This window comes from Heteronotia binoei, chromosome 4 (assembly GCF_032191835.1).
Source record: "Heteronotia binoei isolate CCM8104 ecotype False Entrance Well chromosome 4, APGP_CSIRO_Hbin_v1, whole genome shotgun sequence".
In the NCBI taxonomy this organism is placed as follows: domain Eukaryota; kingdom Metazoa; phylum Chordata; class Lepidosauria; order Squamata; family Gekkonidae; genus Heteronotia; species Heteronotia binoei.
Window position 1 is genome coordinate 186,665,094 of NC_083226.1, and position 19,464 is coordinate 186,684,557.

General features: G+C 54.3%; 1 protein-coding gene across 1 annotated transcript; it reads left to right on the forward strand.

Annotated features, from left to right (window-relative positions):
- The first annotated feature begins 4,147 nt into the window (after nucleotides 1-4,147).
- On the forward strand, nucleotides 4,148-18,456 carry LRPAP1 (LDL receptor related protein associated protein 1). Its single transcript, XM_060236477.1, has 8 exons — nucleotides 4,148-4,318; nucleotides 6,244-6,388; nucleotides 11,581-11,705; nucleotides 12,512-12,632; nucleotides 14,214-14,372; nucleotides 15,405-15,487; nucleotides 15,857-16,033; nucleotides 18,369-18,456. The coding sequence occupies exons 1-8, from the start codon at nucleotides 4,148-4,150 to the stop codon at nucleotides 18,432-18,434; spliced, it is 1,047 nt and encodes a 348-aa protein (XP_060092460.1). The 3' UTR covers nucleotides 18,435-18,456.
- Nucleotides 18,457-19,464: the final 1,008 nt, after the last annotated feature.

Sequence of the window (19,464 nt, forward strand, 5' to 3'; positions counted from 1 at the left end):
GGCCTGATCCAACATGGCTTCTCTTATGTTCTTATGTGTGACGCAGAGTGTTGGACTGGAGGAGCCATTGGCCTGATCCAGCAGGGCTTCTCTTCTGTGACACAGAGTGTTGGACTGGATGGGCCGTTGGCCTGATCCAACATGGCTTCTCTTATGTTCTTATGTGACACAGAGTGTTGGACTGGATGGGCCATTGGCCTGATCCAACATGGCTTCTCTTATGTTCTTATGTGACACAGAGTGTTGGACTGGAGGAGCCATTGGCCTGATCCAACATGGCTTCTCTTCTGTGACACAGAGTGTTGGACTGGATGGGCCGTTGGCCTGATCCAACATGGCTTCTCTTATGTTCTTGTGTGACACAGAGTGTTGGACTGGATGGGCCATTGGCCTGATCCAACATGGCTTCTCTTCTGTTCTTATGTGACACAGAGTGTCACATAAGTAATGCACATTGGGGCTAAGAATCCCAGCTACAAATACAAGTTGATGGGGTGTGAACTGGCAGAGACTGATCAAGAGAGAGATCTTGGGGTCATGATAGAAAACTCACTGAAAGTGTCAAGACAGTGTGTGTTTGCAATAAAAAAGGCCAATGCCATGCTGGGAATTATTAGGAAGGGAATTGAAAACAAATCAGCCAGTATCATAATGCCCCTGTATAAATCGATGGTGCGGTCTCATTTGGAGTACTTTGTGCAGTTCTGGTCGCCACACCTCAAAAAGGATATTATAGCTTTAGAGAAGGTGCAGAGAAGGGCAACTAGAATGATTAAAGGGCTGGAGCACTTTCCCTATGAAGAAAGGTTGAAACGCTTGGGACTCTTTAGCTTGGAGAAACGTCGACTGCGGGGTGACATGATAGAGGTTTACAAGATAATGCATGGAATGGAGAAAGTAGAGAAAGAAGTACTTTTCTCCCTTTCTCACAATACAAGAACTCGTGGGCATTCGATGAAATTGCTGAGCAGACAGGTTAAGACGGATAAAAGGAAGTACTTCTTCACCCAAAGGGTGATTAACATGTGGAATTCACTGCCACAGGAGGTGGTGGCGGCCACAAGTATAGCCACCTTCAAGAGGGGTTTAGATAAAAATATGGAGCACAGGTCCATCAGTGGCTATTAGCCACAGTGTATGTGTGTATATAACATTTTTTGCCACTGTGTGACACAGAGTGTTGGACTTGATGGGCCGTTGGCCTGATCCAACATGGCTTCTCTTATGTTCTTATGTGACACAGAGTGTTGGACTGGATGGGCCATTGGCCTGATCCAACATGGCTTCTCTTCTGTTCTTATGTGACACAGAGTGTTGGACTGGAGGGGCCACTGGCCTGATCCAACATGGCTTCTCTTATGTTCTTATGGACTGGATGACCCTGGAAGTCCCTTCTGACTCTTCTTTGATTCTAACAGGCTTCCTCCTTGGGAGATGGCTTGATGGCCATCTGAGAGCAATGAAGATCCTGTGAATTTAGGGGGAGGTGTTTGTGAGTTTCCTGTATTGTGCAGGGGGTTGGACTAGATGACCCTAGAGGTCCCTTCCAACTCTTCTATGATTCTAACAGGCTTCCTCCTTGGGAGGTGGTGGGCTCTCCTTCCTTGGAGGTTTTTCAACGGGCTAGATGGCCATCTGAGAGCAATGAAGATCCTGTGAATTTAGGGGGAGGTGTTTGTGAGTTTCCTGCATTGTGCAGGGGGTTGGACTAGATGACCCTAGAGGTCCCTTCCAACTCTTCTATGATTCTAACAGGCTTCCTCCTTGGGAGGTGGTGGGCTCTCCTTCCTTGGAGGTTTCTCAACAGAGGCTAGATGGCCATCTGACAGCAATGAGGATCCTGTGAATTTATGGGGAGGTGTTTGTGAGTTTCCTGCATTGTGCAGGGGGTTGGACTAGATGACCCTGGGGATCCCTTCCAACTCTTCTATGATTCTAACAGGCTTCTTCCTCGGGAGGTGGTGGGCTCTCCTTCCTTGGAGGTTTTTCAACAGAGGCTAGAAGGCCACCTGACAGCAATGAAGATCCTGTGAATTTAGGGGGAGGTGTTTGTGAGTTTCCTGCATTGTGCAGGGGGTTGGACTAGATTACCCTAGAGGTCCCTTCCAATTCTTCTATGATTCTAACAGGCTTCCTCCTCAGGAGGTGGTGAGCTCTCCTTCCTTGGAGGCTTTTCAACAGAGGCTGGATGGCCAACTGAGAGCAATGAGAATCCTGTGAATTTAGGGGGAGGTGCTTGTGAGTTTCCTGCATTATGCAGGGGGTTGGACTAGATGGCCCTGGAGGTCCCTTCCAACTCTTCTATGATTCCAACAGGCTTCCTCCTTGGGAGATGGTGGGCTCTCCTTCCTTGGAGGTTTTGAAACAGAGGCTAGATGGCCATGTGACAGCATTGAAGATCCTGTGAATTTAGGGGGAGGTGTTTGTGAGTTTCCTGTATTGTGCAGGGGGTTGGACTAGATCACTCTGGAGGTCCCTTCCAACTCTAGGATTCCTCCTGACACAGGAAAGTAGAAAATATCTTCCACTGATCAAGTGTATGGTCAGCAGGAACTGCTCTTTAACGGTGAAATCAATAACATTATGGTCACTGCTCCCAAGCGGCGCAATCACTTTTACATCTCTCACCAAGTCTTGGGCATTACTTAGGACCAAATCCAGGATCGCCCCACCCCTGGTAGGTTCTGAGACCATCTGCTCCATAGCCCAGTCATTGAGAGCATGAAGAAACTCAATCTCTTTCTCTCGACCAGAACACAGATAGCGATGAGGATCCTGTGAATTTAGGGGGAGGTGTTTGTGAGTTTCCTGCATTGTGCAGGGGGTTGGACTAAATGACCCTGGAGGGTCCTTCCAACTCTTCTATGATTCTAACAGACTTCCTCCTCGGGAGGTGGTGGGCTCTCCTTCCTTGGAGGTTTTCCTTCAGAGGCTAGATGGCCACCTGACAGCGATGAAGATCCTGTGAATTTAGGGGGAGGTGTTTGTGAGTTTCCTGCATTGTGAAGGGGGTGGACTAGGTGACCCTGGGGATCCCTTCCATATCTTCTATGATTCTAACAGGCTTCCTCCTCGGGAGGTGGTGGGCTCTCCTTCCTTGGGAGGTTTTTCTACCGAGGCTAGATGGCCATCTGACAGCAATGAGGATCCTGTGAATTTAGGGGGAGGTGTTTGTGAGTTTCCTGCATTGTGAAGGGGGTGGACTAGGTGACCCTGGGGATCCCTTCCATATCTTCTATGATTCTAACAGGCTTCCTCCTTGGGAGGTGGTGGGCTCTCCTTCCTTGGAGGTTTTTCTACAGAGGCTAGATGGCCATCTGACAGCAATGAGGATCCTGTGAATTTAGGGGGAGGTGTTTGTGAGTTTCCTGCATTGTGAAGGGGGTGGACTAGGTGACCCTGGGGATCCCTTCCATATCTTCTATGATTCTAACAGGCTTCCTCCTTGGGAGGTGGTGGGCTCTCCTTCCTTGGAGGTTTTTCTACAGAGGCTAGATGGCCATCTGACAGCAATGAGGATCCTGTGAATTTAGGGGGAGGTGTTTGTGAGTTTCCTGCATTGTGCAGGGGGTTGGACTAGATGACCCTGGAGGTCCCTTCCAACTCTTCTATGATTCTAACAGCCTTCCTCCTTGGGAGGTGGTGGTCTCTCCTTCCTTGGAGGTTTTTCAACAGAGGCTAGAAGGAGCAATGCAGATCCTGTGAATTCAGGGGGAGGCGATTGTGAGTTTCCTGCATGGTGCAGGGGGTTGGGCGAGATGACCCTGGAGGTCCCTTCCAACTCTAGGATTCTGTGATTCTCTCTCGGCTGCCTGGTGGGGTCCCTGGTTGAACTACTGGGGGGGGGGGCGGCTCCTGCTGGAGGTGGGGGAGGGGAGTGGCGCCACCCCCTGCAAGGAAGGAAGGGCCCCGGCCGCCCCCGCTCTCGAGTGGTTCGGTCCACCGCGGTGCGGGGGAGGTGGGCGTGTCCCTCCCTTGCGCCTCCGCGTTGCCCAGGCGACGAGCCCTCCGGGGGCGGGGTCGTAAGCGAAGAGTCGAGGGCAGCCAATGCGCAGCGCGGGCGGGGTGACGTCAGGACCGGCGGCCCCTTCGTGGCGCGGGGCACGCCGGGGGTCGAAGTCCGGCGCCGTGCAGTGGGAGCGGGGCGATGGCGGTTGTGCGGGCCTGGCTGGCGCTGAGCTCCGTGGCCGCCGCGGGGCTGCTGCTGGTCTCCGCCCAGGGGGCGGGGCGGTACTCGCGCGCGGCCAACGAGCAGGAGCCCCCCCCCGCCGAGTTCCGCCTCGTCAAGCTGGAGCAGCTGTGGGGGAAGGGCCGCCGGGTGGGTGGGGCGGGGGAGGGGAGGGGGAGGCGTTGAGGGGGCTAGGGGGAGGGGCGCGGGGTGGGAGGGAGGGGGAGGGGAGGAGGGTGGGGGAGGGGATGGCAGGGGGAGGGGGAGGCGTTGGGGGAGGGAGGCGTTGGGGGAGGGAGGCAGAGGGGCGTGGGGGAGGCGTTGAGGGGGCTAGGGGGAGGGGCGCGGGGTGGGAGGGAGGGGTTGGGGGAGGAGGGTGGGGGGGAGCACTGCCAGGGTCTCCCCCCCTCTGGCCCCTCCCTGAAGGGATCCCCTCCCCCCAAAACCTCCCTCTTTGGTGGGGGGGAGGGGGAGGAGGGTGGGGGAGGGTAGGGGGTGGGGAGCACTTCCATGGTCTCCCCCGCTGCTGGCCCTTCCCCCCCAAACCTCCCTCCTTGGTGGGGAGGGGGTCCCGGAGAACGCCATCCATTCCCCGCACCCCTGGGCTTGCTGGGACCCCCCTCCCCAGGGCCGCCTCTTCCATCCTGGGGCAGTCAGGCGGGTGGGTGGGTGGTGCTGAGTGCAGAGCGAGAGATGGCCTGAATGCTGGGGGGGGTGGGGGTCAGAGGGGTGGCCTGGCGTGGGCCCCTCTTTGCAGCCTTGGATGGGGAAGGGGCTGATGTTGCTCAGGGGCTGCAGGGCCGTCAGAGGGGCTTATTCACCCACTCTGACTCATGGCTGGCCCCACAGAGGCTGCTGGACTTTGGAGCCAGGGACCCTGAGCTGGGTCGGTCGGTCTGTCTGTCTTTTCTCCCGCTGCCACCTGCTCAGAGGTCCGGCAGATGGGAGCTCCACAAAGGAAGGCCGCTGCAGGCAGATGTGCAGCCTGGTCGTGCCCACGTAGGCATGGCCTCCCACCCCGCTTTGGAAGCCCTTTGAAGGGCAAGGCTGACGGACCCTGTTCCACAGAGTGGGCTAGGCCTGGTGGACTTCCCTTCTGCTGAGTGGGCTGTGTGCAAGACAGGGAGGCTTTGGGCAGACTTGGTCCTGAGGCTTTCTGCTCTCCTGCTGAGCTCTGCTGCCGGGGCAGCCCAAAGCCTGTGCTATGATATTGCTGGAGATGGAGGACCTTCGTGGTGTGCAGCGGCTGCCATTAGCAGGGTGCATGAGCGGAATGCCCAGCCAGGGAAGGGCTGTGTCATTTCTGTGACGCTTGGAAGCTGAGCAGCCGTTGCTGGGTGCTGGGGCAATGGGGGACTGGCCATTGGTCTCATGTCCTGGTGGAGATCATGCCGCAAAGAAGCTGTGCGTGTGCTAGAAATAGGGATCAATTGATGATCAGGAAAAAGCTGCTTGTGCTGCTAAAGAACAAACAGGTAGCACAAAGCTCGTTTGTGGCCATGTTAATAATAATTTTTAAAAGCTGGGCGAGAGAAGCCGGACTCCAGGTGGAAAGTGAGAAGGGATCCCTTTATTTAGGGCATTCCTAGGCTGTTTCTTTAGAGTCCTGCTTAGTGCAGCCTACGATTAAAATAATGTAACAATAAATAAAACGCTCTGCCCTGGATTGCCGCTAAGCAGCATCGGTCCTAGTTAGAACTTGGATGGGAGACCACCAAAGAAGTCCACGGTTGCTACACAGAGGCAGGCAGTGTTGCAAAATAAGAATACGGCTAACTTGCCTCTTCCCAAAGGGATGCCTGTAGGATGCAAGTACTCTGGCCAACTGTGCAGTTTTGTGTCCGTTTTCTGAATGATTGTATTATGAGAAAAGCACGTGCTCTATGTTGTGAGGCAGCCTCTGGCCATCACCCCATTCTCTAGGGATGCTGTCCCCCAACTCTCTCCCTGTTCCCCAGCTCCTTCCTCCACGCTCTGGATAGGCTGGCTTTGTGGCAGAAGCACAGAGGGCTTGAATGCCACTGAATTCCCAGAGCAGCGACTCACGGGGTCTTTCCCTCTCTCTGCCCGAGCAGCTTCATCTCTCTGCTGTGAAATTGGCTGAGCTGCACAGCGACCTCAAGATTCAAGAGAAGGATGAGCTGCGGTGGAAGAAGCTGAAGGCTGAAGGGCTGGACGAAGATGGAGAGAAAGAAGCCCAGCTCAGGCGCAGGCTGCACGGTAAGGAGGGATGCCCACAGAGAGCAAAGATCCAGATGGGCGGCCGGGTCAGTCTGTCTGTAGCAGGAGGAAAGAGCGAGAATCCCGGAGCACCTTCAGGACTGACAACATTTGTGGCTGCAGGAGAGGAGCTTTTGTGAGTCACGCCTCCCTTCTTTAGATACCTTGAGAGCAAGTTTACCCCAAAACCTTTGGCTAACATCTGGTGGAGATTGTTTTATTCATTAGAATGTTTCTATCCCACCTTTCCTCTGGGTTGAAGGTAGCTTGCAGTAATAGTTAAAACATCCTCAGCTAAAACCAAAGATAAAATAGCCAAACCAAAATCTCTCCCCTCCCCAGTAATTATAATGAAATAATTATTTCATTATATATAACAATGTAGTAATAATAATAAGACAACAACATTGGATTTATATCCTGCCCTCCACTCCAAATCTCAGACCAGCTCACAATCTCCTTTATCTTCTTCCCCCACAACAGACACCTTGTGGGGATGAGAGAGGTCTCCCAGAAGCTGCCCTTTCAAGGACAACTCTGCAAGAGCTATGGCTCACCCAAGGCCAGGCTAGCAGGTGCCAGTGGAGGAGTGGGGAATCAAACCTGGTTCTCCCAGAGAAGAGAGCTCTGGCTGACCCAAGGCCATTCCAGCAGCTGCAAGTGGAGGAGTGGGGAATCAAACCCGGTTCTCCCAGATAAGAGAGCTCTGGCTGACCCAAGGCCATTCCAGCAGGTGCAAGTGGAGGAGTGGGGAATCAAACCTGGTTCTCCCAGATAAGAGTCCGCACACGTCACCACTACGCCAAACTGGCTCTCACAGAAGCTGCCCTTGTAAGGACAATGTGAGGGCTAAGGCTGACCCAAGGCCATTCCAGCAGCTGCAAGGGGAGGAGTGGGGAATCAAACCCGGTTCTCCCAGATAAGAGAGCTCTGGCTAACCCAAGGCCATTCCAGCAGGTGTGAGTGGAGGAGTAGGGGAATCAAACCCGGTTCTCCCAGATAAGAGTCCACACACTTAACCACCACACCGAAATGACTCCCACGGAAGCTGCCCTTTCAAGGACAATGTGAGGGCTATGGCTGACCCAAGGCCATTCCAGCAGCTGCAAGGGGAGGAGTGGGGACTCAAACCCGGTTCTCCCAGATAAGAGTCCGTGCACTTCACCACCACACCAAAATAAAGTGCAGAGTTGTATCATCCCGAAACCATCCCCTCCCCCCCACCCCGATCTGTGGAAAAATTGCCTTCCACAAAACCGGTCCCTGGTGCCAAAAAGGTTGGGGACCACTGGGCTAGAGGACTTTCCCTATGAAGAAAGGTGAAAGCACTTGGGGCTCTTTAGCTTGGAGAAATGTCAACTGAGGGGTGAGACATGAGAGAGGTTTACTAGATTATGCATAGGACAGAGAAGGTAGAGAAAGAAAGACTTTTTTCCCTTTCCCACAATACAAGAACTCATAAACACTCAGTGATGCTCTGTATTCTTGGTGCTGGAGGGGGGCAATAGTGGGAGGGCTTCTAGTGTCCCGGCCCCATTGGTGGACCTCCTGATGGCACCTGGCTTTTTTTTTGGCCACTATGTGGCACAGGGTGTTGGACTAGATGGGCCATTGGCCTTATCCAACAGGGCTTCTCTTATGTTCTCACCTTGTGTGATGTCCTTGAGTCCATGGGACAAAGGCTAACTAAATAATGTAAATTAAAATGAATCAATAATGTCCTGGAAGAAAAAGAAGAGGAGATTGGATTTATACCCCACCCTTCACTACCTGAAGGAGTCTCAGAGTGGCTCACAATCTCCTTTCCCTTCCCCTCCCCACAACAGACAGCCTGTGAGGTAGTTGGACCTGAGAGAGCTCTGACAGAAACTGCTCTTGAGAGAAACAGCTCTGTGAGAACTTGTGGCTGACCCAAGATCAGGCAGGCAAAAAGGGACTATGAGGAGCATATTGCAAAAAACATAAAGACCAACAATAAAAATTTCTTCAAATATATTAGAAGTAGGAAACCAGCCAGGGAAGCAGTGGGGCCCTTGGATGACCATGGGGTAAAAGGATTACTGAAGGAGGATGGGGAAATGGCTGAGAAGCTGAATGCATTTTTTGCCTCCGTCTTCACCGTGGAAGATGAGAAGTGTTTGCCCGCCCCAGAACCACTAATATTGGAAGGGGTGTTGAAAGACCTGAGTCAGATTGAGGTGACAAAAGAGGAGGTCCTACAACTAATAGACAAATTAAAAACTAATAAGTCACCAGGTCCGGATGGCATACATCCGAGAGTTCTGAAAGAACTCAAAGTTGAACTTGTGGATCTTCTGACAAAAATCTGTAATCTTTCATTGAAATCTGCCTCCGTTCCTGAGGACTGGAAGGTAGCAAATGTCACCCCCATCTTTAAAAAGGGTTCCAGAGGAGATCCGGGAAATTACAGGCCAGTCAGTCTGACTTCAATACCGGGAAAGTTGGTAGAAACCATTATCAAGGACAGAATGAGTAGGCACATTGATGAACACGGGTTATTGAGGAAGACTCAGCATGGGTTCTGCAAGGGAAGATTTTGCCTCACTAACCTGTTACATTTCTTTGAGGGGGTGAACAAACATGTGGACAAAGGAGACCCGATAGATGTTGTTTACCTTGACTTCCAGAAAGCTTTTGATAAAGTTCCTCATCAAAAGCTCCTTAGAAAGCTTGAGAGTCATGGAGTAAAAGGACAGGTCCTCTTGTGGATCAAAAACTGGCTGAGTAATAGGAAGCAGAGAGTGAGTATAAATGGGCAGTCTTCGCAGTGGAGGATGGTAAGCAGTGGGGTGCCGCAGGGCTCGGTACTGGGTCCCATGCTCTTTAACTTGTTCATAAATGATTTAGAGTTGGGAGTGAGCAGTGAAGTGGCCAAATTTGCGGATGACACTAAATTGTTCAGGGTGGTGAGAACCAGAGAGGATTGTGAGGAACTCCAAAGGGATCTGTTGAGGCTGGGTGAGTGGGCGTCAACGTGGCAGATGCGGTTCAATGTGGCCAAGTGCAAAGTAATGCACATTGGGGCCAAGAATCCCAGCTACAAATACAAGTTGATGGGGTGTGAACTGGCAGAGACAGACCAAGAGAGAGATCTTGGGGTCATGGTAGATAATTCATTGAAAATGTCAAGACAGTGTGCGTTTGCAATAAAAAAGGCCAACGCCATGCTGGGAATTATTCGGAAGGGAATTGAAAACAAATCAGCCAGTATCATAATGCCTCTGTATAAATCGATGGTGCGGTCTCATTTGGAGTACTGTGTGCAGTTCTGGTCGCCGCACCTCAAAACGGATATTATAGCATTGGAGAAAGTTCAGAAAAGGGCAACTAAAATGATTAAAGGGCTGGAACACCTTCCCTATGAAGAAAGGTTGAAACGCTTAGGGCTCTTTAGCTTGGAGAAACGTCGACTGAGGGGTGACATGATAGAAGTTTACAAGATAATGCATGGGATGGAGAAAGTAGAGAAAGAAGTACTTTTCTCCCTTTCTCACAATACAAGAACTTGTGGGCATTCGATGAAATTGCTGAGCAGACAGGTTAAAACGGATAAAAGGAAGTACTTCTTCACCCAAAGGGTGATTAACATGTGGAATTCACTGCCACAGGAGGTGGTGGCGTCCACAAGCATAGCCACCTTCAAGAAGGGGTTAGATAAAAATATGGAGCACAGAATGTTGGACTGGATGGGCCATTGGCCTGATCTAACATGGCTTCTCTTATGTTCTTAAGATCACATCAGCAGCTGCAGGTGGAGGAGTGGGGAATCAAACCTGGTTCTCCCAGATAAGAGTCTGCACACTTGACCGCTACACCACATTGACCCTCTGTGTGAATCAGTGTGGCCAGACTGGCAGAGCAAAGTTTGAGTGCAGCAGCACCTTTAAGACTAGGATTCTAGGAAGTTTAATTCTAGGAATTGTGCACCCCCCCCCCCCCCCCCGCTCCTTTCAGATCTGCAGTCCGTTTTTCCCCACGTAGGGCTTCTCAGGCCTCTCGCACCAGAAGTGCTTTCCTGCCTCCCTCCCAAAACCTACAAACCACGCTGCCCCCAGGATCACTCTGGACCCCCCCCTCACCCCCTCTCCTCCCACTTATGGTAGCTGAGATTACACAGCATGAGTGGGAACCCTTAATTTTCAGGGGGAAACTGCCGAGGACTCAATATCTATAAAATAAACTGCATTAAAATAACTTTTATTTTGAGAACATAGAAGTGCAGGGAGTTTTGTCACTTTTTCCAACTTCCAGTATTTGAAAAATACAGATCAGTCAAATAGAATTGTGCAAAAGACACACAAATAAGCCTGATCCTTTCAACTGTTGTCAGCAGTATTTTCTTTTCCTGACATCTTCATTTTACAAATCCTTGCCTGTCTAGCCCAGCCACTCATGCGCTGCCTACTTCTGCAAAATCCCCGCGTTGTTCTCCTTTTCACTCCTCAGCCTGTCCGTTGCGTGTGTGTGCGTGTCCCCTCTCTCTCTCACTTCCTTTTGCCAACCCAAACTCTCTGTGCTCCTGGTTTTCTCTCCGTCTGTGTCTCAAGAGTCACTCCACTGCTCCCTCAGGCACATTCCCCCTCCCAGCTGGCCTTTGCTGACTGGTGCTGCAGCGGACTCCTGGGAGCAGCTTTTGTTCCTTTGGGTCCTTTTGTTGCAAGCAGAGGAGTTCCCCTCTGGAGCCAAAGGGCTTTGCTCTTCATTGGCCTGCCAGCATCCCTGCCTGGTCTCACAGGCTGCCTCCCTCCCAAGACTTGCTGTGCCATTCTTGACGGGCTTTTGGGATCGGAGGCCTTCCACTGGTTCCCCAAGTGGCTTTGGGCAGAGGTGTGCTGGGCTCTCCTTGCCAGCCTCTCACCCTCTGCTGACCACACAGAGGCTTGTCTGAGACCAGCAGCAGGCACATGCCCCAGGCGTTGCAGAGTCCAGAGCTGTGGTTAAACAAGGACTGGGAGGGGGAGTTGACTGGGCATGTGGGTCGTGTGTTCTCTCCCCCCCTCCCCCCGTTAGAACTTCTGCCGCCCACTGGCAGATCCAAAGCAATCAGCTGGGAGCCCTCAGAGGGGCTTCCGTCTGCCACAGAGGCCCAGAAGGCCTGGTGAGAAGAGCATCACTAGCCAAGTTGTGGGTCTTGGTGCAAAGCATTCTGGGGCTGATTTCTCCCCCTGCAGTAATTATGGCCAAATACGGCCTGGACGGAAAGAAGGACGCTCAGCTGGGGGCCACAAACTACATCAAGGGGGGCCTGGAAAACGACGTCCTGGACGACCCCCGACTGGAGAAGCTGTGGAACAAGGTGGGTGAGATGAAGCCTCTTCCTCACATCGGGCGGCTGTTTCCTTGGTCTGGGTTCCTCTTGTCAGCTGCATTCCCTGGTGATGAATCTTTACCCTTTTGGGTGAAGAAGAACTTCCTTTTATCCGTTCTAACCCGACTGCTCAGCAGTTTCATTGAATGCCCACGAGTTCTCCTATTGTGAGAAAGGGGGAAAAGGACTTCTTTCTCTACTCTCTCCATCCCATGCATCATCTTGCAAACCTCTATCATGTCACCCCGCAGTCGACGTTCTCCAAGCTAAAGAGCCCTTTAGCTTCAACCTTTCTTCCTAGAGAAAGTGCTCCAAACATAGGCCAAGGCAGACACAGAGGCAGAGTGGACCCAGGGGCTGTATCTGAAATGCTCAGTGCTCCAGTGAAGCTTGAGCCTCCCTTGCTCCAGTCGTTCTCTCCAGATACAGAATTGTAGAGTGGAAAGGGACCTCCCAATCCAACCCCCTGCACAATGCAAGAGATTCAGAAATCTCTCCCCCCCCCCCAGCGACAGCCAACCCTCCTCCCCCCAGAATCCCTTGCCAAACTGGTCTGGGGGGAAATTGCAGACTCCAAAGTGGCAAAAAAGCATTTCCCTGAAAGGCCCTGCTGCAGCCCTCTCTGGCCTCTCTCTCACGGAAGCAGCCTTGCCCTCAGAGGGCCACCTAACTCCTTTCTGCCCTACTCAAAAACAGAGTGTGGAGCTGGGGGAGGGGGGTGTCCCAAGCCCTGGGCTCAGGGGCCAGTCTTGTCGTGTGGGCTGTTCCTCACAACCCCCGGGTCTTCTTTCCAGGCCAAGGCCTCCGGCAAGTTCTCCAAGGAGGAGCTGGAGAAGCTGTGGAGGGAGTTCAAGCACCACACCGAGAAGGTCCACGACTACAATCTCTTGCTGGACACCGTCAGCCGTACAGAAGGTAACAGCACCTGAGGGCTTGCAGCGGGGGGGGGGGGGGAGCTGAGAAGGAGATATTGAACATATGAAGCTGCCTTCTACTGAATCAGACCCTCGGTCCATCAAAATCAGTATTGTCTTCTCAGACTGGCAGCGGCTCTCCAGGGTCTCAAGCTGAGGTTTTTCACACCTATTTGCCTGGACCCTTTTTTGGAGATGCCAGGGATTGAACCTGGGACCTTTTGCTTACCAAGCAGATGCTCTACCACTGAGCCACCGTCCCTCCAGATGGTGGCAGCTGAGGCCTCAAGGCTGCTGCAGCTGCTGCTCTCTTGTGGGAGTCACATGGTCCAGTTTTCCTCCTGAGCAAGAAGCTGCTGCAGGGAACGGTGGGGGGGAGAGATGTGCAGCTGCTCAGGAAACCTGGTGCCAGAATTGCCCGCCTGGGGATGCAGGTGATGCCTCCGGCACAGCCCCTTCCCACCTCGAGCACTCCACCCCCATGCAGGAATCTTCTGCCCAACTTCTTCATGGAACTTAGTTGTATTGACTTATTAAGGGAGGCTTTGAGATGAGCCAACCAAGGCCAGCAGCAGGCTTAGAGCCAAGGGGGTTGCAGAGTGTGGAACGCACAAGCATCCCATTGAGTCGCATTGGGCCCTTTTTCTGGGTGTTGTAAGACCTGCCACGTTTTACAGATCCACCCTTGGGAAAGGGTGCAGGGTCCCATCTGAACACCAGACGGTCAGTTTAGAGTCTGGCCTTGCTGGGTTTCTCTTTCTTGGTGCCTTCTGCCCCCTGCCCTGCCCTGTGGCTCTTTGGGTGCCTTCCTGCCCCTCAGGGCAGCACACAATTAAAACCCACATTCTGCAACAGTTCTGAATGCCCGCCACGCTGCCTTGGGCTCCTCCACGGACATCCCCAGGGCCCCGAGGGGCAGCCCTGCCACGGAAGAGTCAGGTTCCACATAGTCCACCACTCTGTTTCCAAGCGTGGCTTGCCAGAGAAGCCAGCAAGCAGGGGTGAATGCAGCCCTCCCAGAGCCCTTCCCTCCACACCTGGTGATGTTGGGAGATCGTGCAGCAGCAGGTCTGAGTATTGACTATGGAGCTCACAAAGCCCCACAATCCTGAGCCCTTCAGGGGTTCCTTGCCAGGCAGATGCTCCAGCTTTCCTGCTTCCCATGGGGCCTTCTTGGGGATGGGGGGGACCTCCAGTTGCCTCTCCGATGTTCAGCCCTTCTGGGAAGAGTCCCCTTTGTCTGCTGCTGCCCCCTCAGTCGAGGGGTTCAGGGGGCGGCCCAGAAGTGTGCTCCCAACTTCTGAAAATGTCACAAAGTTTACATAGGGAGTGTGTGCTGTCCGGAGACTGGCATAAGCTGGTTAATGGTTTGTTTTGTAAAGCCATTTAACCTAAAAATAGCAGGACAGAATCCTACACCCTCCGCCCCCCCCCCCAAACCAGCACAAAAGTAAAACTGCAGCAGGTCTGTTTGAGGTGCGGGCCGTTTGGACTGTAGGGGGCTGTGGGAGAGGTCCCCGTCCTTGGCCTGGTGGGGGAGTGCCCGTCTTCAAGAGCAGCTAAGCCCTCTTTCTGGCCACAGATTTCTCCAAGAACGTGATCCAGCCCCTGGAGGAGGAGGCGCTGAAGGAGGAGCTGCTGCAGCACCAGCACCGAGAGCTGAAGGAGAAGATGCAGAGCATCAGCCAGGGCTTCGAGCGGCTGCGCAGAGTCAGCCACCAGGGCTACGACGCCTCCAGCGGTGCGGGCGACTCCCCCCTCTAGGGGGCAGGGGGGGCACGGGTGGAGCCATCTGCATCTTGCCTCTTCCTGCTGGGGGGGGGGGAGGGAGCCAAGATGGCCGTATCCCAGAGGCTGCCCCCAGTCCAGTCCCAGCCGGCTTTGAGAGAGGAGGGGGGAGAAGGAGGCCAGTTGGGGGCCTGCCTGGCTGGAAAGGGGCCCAGGAGAGGGGGTGCATTTGTCTGGCCTGCAAGCCTTCCAAGGAGGGTGAGGAAGAACAGGCTGCCCCGGACCTGGGAGGATGTTGGAGCGGAAAGGCCAGGCATGGGCTTCTGGAGGGAAGGACCAGAGGGGCCGGGTAGTGTGGTGGAGTGGGCAGAGGGTCCACCTCGGATCTGGGAGACTCCAGGCCTGAATTCCCACCCTGCTTGCTGTGGGACAGGGACACCTTTTCAGTGTAGCCTGCCTCACAGGGTCGGCGTGAGGATAAAATGGAAGAAGAAGACTGCAGATTTATACCCCGCCCTTCTCTCTGAATCAGAGACTCAAAGCGGCTCACAATCTCCTTTATCTTCTCCCCCCACAACAGACACCCTGTGAGGTGGGTGGGGCTGAGAGGGCTGTCACAGCACCTGCCCATTCAAGGACCACCTCTGCCAGAGCTATGGCTGACCCAAGGCCATTCCAGCAGCTGCAAGTGGAGGAGTGGGGGATCAAACCCAGTTCTCCCAGATAAGAGTCTGTGCACTTAACCACTACACCAAACTTGTTCTCTTCTGGTGGGGCTGAGAGATCTCTCCCAGCAGCTGCCCTTTCAAGGACAACCTCTGCCAGAGCTCTGGCTGACCCAAGGCCCTTCTAGCAGCTGCAGGTGGAGGAGTGGGGAATCAAACCCCGTTCTCCCAGATAAGAGTCCGCACACTTCACCACTACACCAAACTGGCTCTCAAAGGAGGAGAGGAGAAGGAGGGGGAGCCACTTGGGGAGGGGAGAAGGGGGGAGGGCCATCATTGCAGGAAGTACATTTTTGCATATTTGCTTTCTGTCACTGCAGAATTTGAAGAGCCCCGAGTGATTGACTTGTGGGATATGGCAAAACTCGGCAACTTTACAGAGCAAGAACTGGATTCACTTCGGGTGAGTTGGACAGAACTGGCTTGACAGAGGGGTGGGGTGGGGTGGGGAAGGGCACTTCTGTTCTCCCCCCCCCCCACACACATACACACACACTGCTGAGTGCCAAAGACTCCAGATGCCCCCCCTTCCCTCCACGGAGGGCCCTGGGCCAGGGAGGCCTTGCCAGCTGCCTTCTGCTGCTGCTGGGGCATGGGTGTGGTGTGGGTGGTCTGGAGCTGGCCTCTCCCCCCACCCCAAAAGCCCCCCCCCCCGACAACCACACAGCAGCAGCCCTGTTCTGGCCGCCTGGGGGCACTGAGGCTGCTCTGCATGCCAGAAGGAAGGGCATCCGTGGCCAGAAATGAGGCATGTCCTGCTCTGCTCTCCCAGGAGGAGCTGAAGCACTTTGAGGCCAAGGTGGAAAAGCACCATCATTACCAGAAGCAGCTGGAGATCTCCCAGGAGAAGCTGAAGCACGTGGAGGGGACTGGCGACAAGGAGCACCTGAGCAGGAACAAGGAGAAGTACAGCCTGCTGGAGGAGAAGACCAAAGAGCTGGGCTACAAGGTCAGAGGGAGCCTTCCCACTCCCCTCGGCTGGGGGGCTTGTCTGGGGACCTGCAGGGCGGAGAAGGGGTGGAGTGCCTGTGCAGGCAGACTGCCCTCATCCCAAGGAGTCTCCCCAGGCAGAGACGTTATAGAATCACTGTGGAGTTGGAAGGAGCTGTAGAGGCCATCTAGTCCAACCCCTGCTCAGTCAGTGCAGGATCTCCCTAGAGCATCCCTGACAGGTGTTTGTCCAGCCACTGCTTAGAGACTGCCAGCGATGGGGAGCTCCCCACTTCTTCAGGTAGTGCACACACACACACACACACACACACACACACACACACACACACACACACACGTGGTCTGGCAGGCTGCCTGAAGTGAAGTGGGGCAAGGTCTTTTCTCCGGCTCTTCCAAGGAGCTTGTAAAATGCAAGAAGGGGGCTTTATGTTCACAAGTGTGGTCCAGGAAGAATCAGATTCAAATCCCCACTTGCTGTGAAGCTCACTGGGAGACCTTGAGCCAAATCACCCATCTGGAGACTGAGGCCCATGAGGAGGAGAGGCTGAAGGAGCTGCTTTGCCTGGAGAGGAGGCAGCTGAGAGGTGATGTGATCACCATCTTTAAGGACTTGAAGGGCTATCATTTAGAGGATGGTGTGGAATTGTTTTCTGTGGCCCCAGAAGGTAGGACCAGAACCAATAGGTTGAAATTAAATCAAAAGAGTTTCCGGCTCAACATTAGGAAGAACTTCCTGACCGTTAGAGCGATTCCTCAGTGGAACAGGCTTCCTCCTCGAAAGGTGGTGGACTCTCCTTCCTTGGTGGTGGGCTCTCCTTTTAAACAGAGGCTAGATGGCCATCTGACACTTCCATGATCCTAGATGGCCAACTGAACTTCCATGATCACAGGCTGTGGTAAGACCTCACCTGGAGTACTGTGTTCAGTTTTGACCACCACATTTTATGAAGGATCTAGACAAGCCGGAACGGGTCCAAAGGAGGGCGACAAAGATGGCGAGGGGTCTGGAGACCTAGTCCTATGAGGAAAGGTTGAAGGAGCTGGGGATGTTTAGCCTGGAGAGGAGGCGGCTGAGAGGTGATAGGATCACCATCTTCAAGTACTTGAAGGGCTGTCCTATAGAGGATGGGGTGGAATTGTTTTCTGTGGCCCCAGAAGGTAGGACCAGAACCAAGGGGTTGAAATTAAATCAAAAGAATTTCCGGCTCAACATTAGGAAGAACTTCCTGACCGTTAGAACGATTCCTCGGGAGGTGGTGGGCTCTCCTTCCTTGGAGGTTTTCAACAGAGGCTAGATGGACATCTGACAGCAATGAGGATCCTGTGAATTTAGGGGGAGGTGTTTGTGAGTTTCCTGCATTGTGCAGGGGGTTGGACTAGATGACCCTGGAGGTCTCTTCCAACTCTTCTATGATTCTAACAGGCTTCCTCCTGGTGAGGTGGTGGGCTCTCCTTCCTTGGAGGTTTTTCAACAGAGGCTAGATGGACATCTGACAGCAATGAGGATCCTGTGAATTTAGGGGGAGGTGTTTGTGAGTTTCCTGCATTGTGCAGGGGGTTGGACTAGATGGCCCTGGAGGTCCCTTCCAACTCTTCTATGATTCTAACAGGCTTCCTCCTCGGGAGGTGGTGGGCTCTCTTCCCTTGGAGGTTTTTCAGCAAAGGCTGGATGGCTAATGCTACTCCCGTGAAGAATGAACACCAAACGACCAGTTTAGACCGAGGGGGGAGGTGGTAGAAGCACATCCAAGGATGCCGGGGTGGCGAGAGAGGGTGAAGAGGGATGTGTTCTTCCGCTCCCCGAAGAGGAGAGCTCAAAGGCATCGAGGGGAGTGGAAGGGCAGGTTCAAGAGTTTCTTGGCCCAGAGAGGGGTTCAGGCGTGGGCTTGGCTGCCCCCAGAGGCCGCTGTGATTCCAGGCCACAGGCTTAGGAAGGCTGGGAAGTGGTTGAGTCAGCTCCATGGAGGCCAGGTCTGTCTGTGGCTGTGAGCCCTGCCTGGCGGCTGAGGGAACCTCCCCATTCAGAGCCCCTAAACCTCTGAATCCCGGAACAGCCAGGAGGCCACAGCAGGGGAAGGCAGCAGGGTGTTCTGGGGTTCTGCCCGCAAATGCTGCGACTGGCTCCTCTTCCTCCTCTGAGGTCCCCGTTGTGGGGCACAGCAGAGGGGCCGCCCATTGCAGCTGCCGGGGCCAGGCTTCTCCCCCCCCCCCCCCCGCCTCAGAGCTGCTGCGTTCCTCCTGCTGCCAGGGGGTGCCCAGGGCGGAGTGGGGGAGCCCGGCCCCTCCCCGTCTCTCCTGGCCAAGGGGGTCACGTGGCCCTTTCTCTTCTCCAGGTCAAGAAGCACCTGCAGGATCTGTCGGGCAGGATCTCCCGAGGGCTGCAGCACAATGAACTCTGAGACTGCTTGCCAGAGCGGAGCCTCTGCCCGGCCACTGAAGGGCGCTGGGAGTTGCGGCTGTGTGGAATGGCCGGGGGGGGGGGGTGCAGAGGGGCTTTCCCCTCAGTCATGTGTCCTCATCACACTCTTGATTAGTGTGAGAAGGGCCCACCTTGTATGTTACAGTTTTTCCGCCGTGTTCTGCGGCCTGGGTCTGCAGCAAGCACAAGCTTCTGGAATGGGAGGCTCTTGAGAGAGAAGGAGACAGTGCCCTGGGGCGGGGGGGTGGGCTCAGCAGTTAGATGCTGTGCTTGTCCCGGGGGGGGGGGGGGTGGGGGGGGCAGAGAGATTTCTGGACTGTCGTCTGCTGTCTTGTTTCATCCTTGATTGGGAGCAGACCACACCATCGGTTAAGAAGAAGAACCGCGAGTGCACGGCCTGTCTCTTCTTGACCTTTTCAGCGGCAAGTGCGGAGGGGATCCAAGGCTGCCCAGCCAGCTCTCCACAGGCCTTTCCTGTTCCCGGGGGCTGGTGGCAGGCCTGGGAAACTGGCTGGGTTCTGCCCCGTGGACCAAACGTGGCTGCTTCTCCCTCTGGCCTCTGCTGCTTTTGACCCTCCAGCCTGACCCCGGATGTTGCCCTGGGGGTTTGTTTGGCTCCTGGGGAAATGTGTGAAGCAGAAGTGCAGCTCCCTCTGTGGGGGAGGGAGGGTGGATCATCTGTGGGCCCCAGGAGACCGAGAGTGCCCCAGGAAGAGGACGTGGGAGGGAGGATGTGGAGGGGGCTCTGGAGCAGACACTGGACTTTCTGTTACAACTCGCTAAATAAATGAAACGTGAAAATTTATTTCATTGGAATGTCTTGCTGCCACTTCCCCTCAAAGGAGTCAAGGCAGCTAAGAGGCCGGCGTGCATCGTGGTATCAAAGTGAGACTCCTCACTGACACGGCATGTCAGAGCCAGGAATTGCCAGACAAGCGCAGCGAGAGATGTCTTAAGCAGCGCCGCCTCCCTTCTGGCTTTCCTCGTCCACCCGCCCCTGCGCCTCCCGC

Coding starts and splice junctions, on each gene's coding strand:
- LRPAP1 (XM_060236477.1), top strand. CDS start 4,148: ATGGCGGTTGTGCGGGCCTGGCTGGCGCTGAGCTCCGTGGCCGCCGCG. Junction 4,319..6,243: donor TGTGGGGGAAGGGCCGCCGG/GTGGGTGGGGCG, acceptor CTGCCCGAGCAG/CTTCATCTCTCTGCTGTGAA. Junction 16,034..18,368: donor CCAAAGAGCTGGGCTACAAG/GTCAGAGGGAGC, acceptor TCTCTTCTCCAG/GTCAAGAAGCACCTGCAGGA.